The following is a 3,429-nucleotide window of genomic DNA, read 5'->3' on the forward strand; positions in this document are numbered from 1 at the left end:
TTAGATTCAACCCTAATTAAATGCACCTGATCCAGCTAATCGAGTACTTCAGGTTTATTAAAAACTAAATGGTATGTGTGTTGGAGCAGTGTTGGCACTAAACTCTGCAGGCCTGCAGCCCTCCAGGAACTGAGGTTGACACACCTGTTCTAAGACAAGGATCCAACACACGCTTTATCACAAAATTAACAATGACTTAAATAACATAAATACAAATATTTGGATACAAAATTAATCAAAGAATCATCTAAATTGCACAACTTTGAACAATCTGAACTTTAACAAGTCAAACATCAGCTATACTATTTTTGCCAGAAACAAACTTTATCCAATCAATGTGGCCTACAGTAATCAAGGGAACAGGTTTACCTGTATAATATCTGCAGGCTTCTCAACATCCTCTTTGAAGACAAGCATGGTTGGCGCATAAGTGTTTATGTTGAATTTTCTCAGCAGGTCAGTGGTCTCAGAAAGACCTTGATCCACATATCCAAACTGCACATAGTCCTTATAAGCAAATGCTGTAAGCTATTAGAAACAAACAAACAATCAATCATTGGTGTATTGGTTGAACATTGACAAATCTGGTGGTTACTAACCAATCTCTACCTTATAAAGCAAAGGGACCGAAGGCACTTGGTCAAACAGGAGAACATGTGGCTTGTTCAGCTCATGCCAGCTCTTCAGAAACTCTTGGTTGTTCTTGTCTGTAACCTACAGACATCCATGAACGAGAAGTTTGAGACCAGAAGAAGATATAAATACAGACATTAGGAGTGCATGATGATGTTCACTAACCTTTTCAACTAGTCTCTGTGGCAGCAAATCTTCTACAAACTGCATCAGGTGGCCTTTTACAACAGCATAATGGAAAAAAGCCACTTTTCCATTGACGACACCAAGAAAGGATGGAGTCTGATGTGCTCCCAAATGATTTGCTAAACGCTGCTCATAACCAACATCAACCACACCAATTCCAATCCCTAGAGATGAGAAAAACAACTTCTTATCTGGAGGAAGTGATCATATCACTAACAGGGACATGACATGTAAGCATTTCTAGAAAACATAAATTGTCTCGCCTAGAGTTTCCAATTCCTGCACTGTTTCTTTCCAGACTGGCTCAATATGGATGCAGCTGAAGCACCAGTCTGAGGTGATCTTGATCAAGTAAGGCCTCTTGAAGCTGTCAGGCACAACTTCATTGATATACTGGTTGAAGTGCAATGTGTACTTGCTGTCAGCAAAGTCCCGGCCACCCTTATTGTTGAAGGGAAAGTGAAAGAAAGACTCGTCAAAGTAGAAGTTGCCATGAAAGTGGCGGAAGCCATGGTGGCCGCGACCATTCGTGTGAGTGCTATCTGCTTGTCCATAACGATCGTAGTTGGCTCTCTTCTCCTCATTAGTTAAGATCTATGGAGTAACATGAAGTTAACATCAGTGTTACTTCTGACAACATGTGATCTGTTTAGTGTCTTTATGAGCTGCAGTACCTCATATGACTTTGTAATCTTGATAAACATGTCTTCAGCTTCAGGATTTTTGTTTTTATCAGGATGCCTGACAGTAGAGATGAAAGATGACCATGGTGTAGCATTCTCATTTAGACATAAAATTACTGTACAAGTATTACAATCTACAAGAAAAAAAATAGCACTCTCACCATTCTTTGGCCAGGCGTTTATACACTTTCTTGATTTCTGCTTGGCTTGCGCTTCTGGTGACTCCAAGAACTTTATATGGATCAAATTCTGCAGTGCTTTCCACCGTAGCATCCATCAGGACCACATAGACCATCATCACAGAGAGCAAAAGCACCACCATCCTCATCATGACCATGTGTTCTTCTGCCCGATAACTTTTATATTATAATACATTATGGAGGAAATACATAAGTATGAAATATTAAAAAATAAACATTTAATTCTGAAAATAAATGTAAAATATATATAATTAAAATAATTTCTAATAAAATAATAAATATTACCAAATATGATGATAAATAGAAAAACATAAATAAATATAAACATTATCCTGAATTTTTTAAATATATAAAAAATTAAATAACAATAAATACAACAGAATGTGAAAAGTAAATAGATAAATGTGTACATAAATGAAGTAATTAAATGTATTATGTTTTTGGTATTTGAAGTAAAATGTAAAATATAAATATTAGATGATTTTTTTTTTTAATTGAAGTACTCAAATTAAAATAAAAGATAATTCAATATATTAATAATTATTAGGCTATAATATTATATAGCCTAGATAATACTGTTATAATAGTGAATACATCTATAAATAAAAAAAATATTCGGTAACACTTTAGAATAGGGAACACTTATTCACTATGAACTACGACTTTTCCCTCAATAAATTCATAATTTGCTGCTTATTAATAAAGTAATTGTTAAGTTTAGGAATTGGGTAGGGTTAGGGATGTAGAATAAGGCATTAATTTGTGCTTAAGTAGTACTCATAAATGGCTAATATTCTAGTTATATGCTCGCAAATAAGCAACTATTTAAGAGACCCTAAAATAAAGTGTTTCCAAATATTCATAATGACTCATGTATTTCAATTTCATGTTTGGTCTTGTGTGTTATTATCGAACTGCCTTCGCACATGCCAAATAAAATAAAACCTAATTTGTCCATACTGAAAGCTGCCATGCAAATACAGAAGTTTCCATCAGCTGTCAGTGACACAGTCGCGTTTAGACTATTACAGGAAACGCGACATAAAGCGCATTCAATGATAAGAGAAAATAACCATTAAATAGCGTTCTGAGGGCAATAAAAAGCAGGACATGCAGGTAAATCGACATCTGACGAAATTGACAGATCCTTAGCTAGCCTGTTAGCCTACCTAGCTCGTGCTTTTATCACGAATATGACATCAAAACGAGAGGAAACCATTACAACATGAATGGAATATGAATATACCGTTACTAATGGTGACAGAAGTTCATCCATTCATCTGAGTGACGCGTTCATAAACCATGAGACATGCGCATTAATATTAGCAAAGATTCAAAGCGGCATAAACATTCTCTCTCTCACACACACACACAGAGAGAGAGAGAGAGATAAGTGCGCGGTCTATATTCCATGGTGTTTATTGCGGTAACAAACATAGTATTATAACAAATATGGCATTAGGCTACCATGCCTTGCAAAAACACTTCCACCATGGTATAGTGATGTATAAAATGCCTCCAAGGGTAGGCTACTTCAAAAATCTGGTAGGACTAAAGAATGTGGGACTAAATTTAAACAGACTGGACAAATTGTTTCAAATGTTTAATACAGAGGTATTCAGACTTCAGATAGCAATGTAACTCATTAAGATTGAAATATTAATAGGACTACAGAACAGTCAAAACAGAATAGGCAATATGCTGCTAATCAACGTACAGCACCAACT

General features: G+C 35.5%; 1 protein-coding gene across 1 annotated transcript in view; it reads right to left on the reverse strand.

The window, feature by feature from the left end:
- Nucleotides 1-3,046, reverse strand: part of LOC107576290 (dnaJ homolog subfamily C member 16-like) — a 10,088-nt gene extending 7,042 nt beyond the window's left edge. Inside the window, exons 1-7 of the mRNA XM_016262497.1 lie at nucleotides 2,949-3,046; nucleotides 1,664-1,858; nucleotides 1,494-1,560; nucleotides 1,083-1,413; nucleotides 799-983; nucleotides 610-714; nucleotides 370-528 (exon numbers count right to left, since the gene is read on the reverse strand). Coding sequence (XP_016117983.1) covers nucleotides 370-528; nucleotides 610-714; nucleotides 799-983; nucleotides 1,083-1,413; nucleotides 1,494-1,560; nucleotides 1,664-1,839 — 1,023 coding nt within the window. The 5' untranslated portion in view covers nucleotides 1,840-1,858; nucleotides 2,949-3,046. The remainder of the gene's footprint in view (nucleotides 1-369; nucleotides 529-609; nucleotides 715-798; nucleotides 984-1,082; nucleotides 1,414-1,493; nucleotides 1,561-1,663; nucleotides 1,859-2,948) is intronic.
- Between the last annotated feature and the right edge of the window lie 383 nt (nucleotides 3,047-3,429).

The sequence above is a fragment of the Sinocyclocheilus grahami genome, unplaced genomic scaffold (assembly GCF_001515645.1).
Source record: "Sinocyclocheilus grahami isolate Dianchi unplaced genomic scaffold, SAMN03320097.WGS_v1.1 scaffold3445.1, whole genome shotgun sequence".
Lineage (NCBI taxonomy): Eukaryota > Metazoa > Chordata > Actinopteri > Cypriniformes > Cyprinidae > Sinocyclocheilus > Sinocyclocheilus grahami.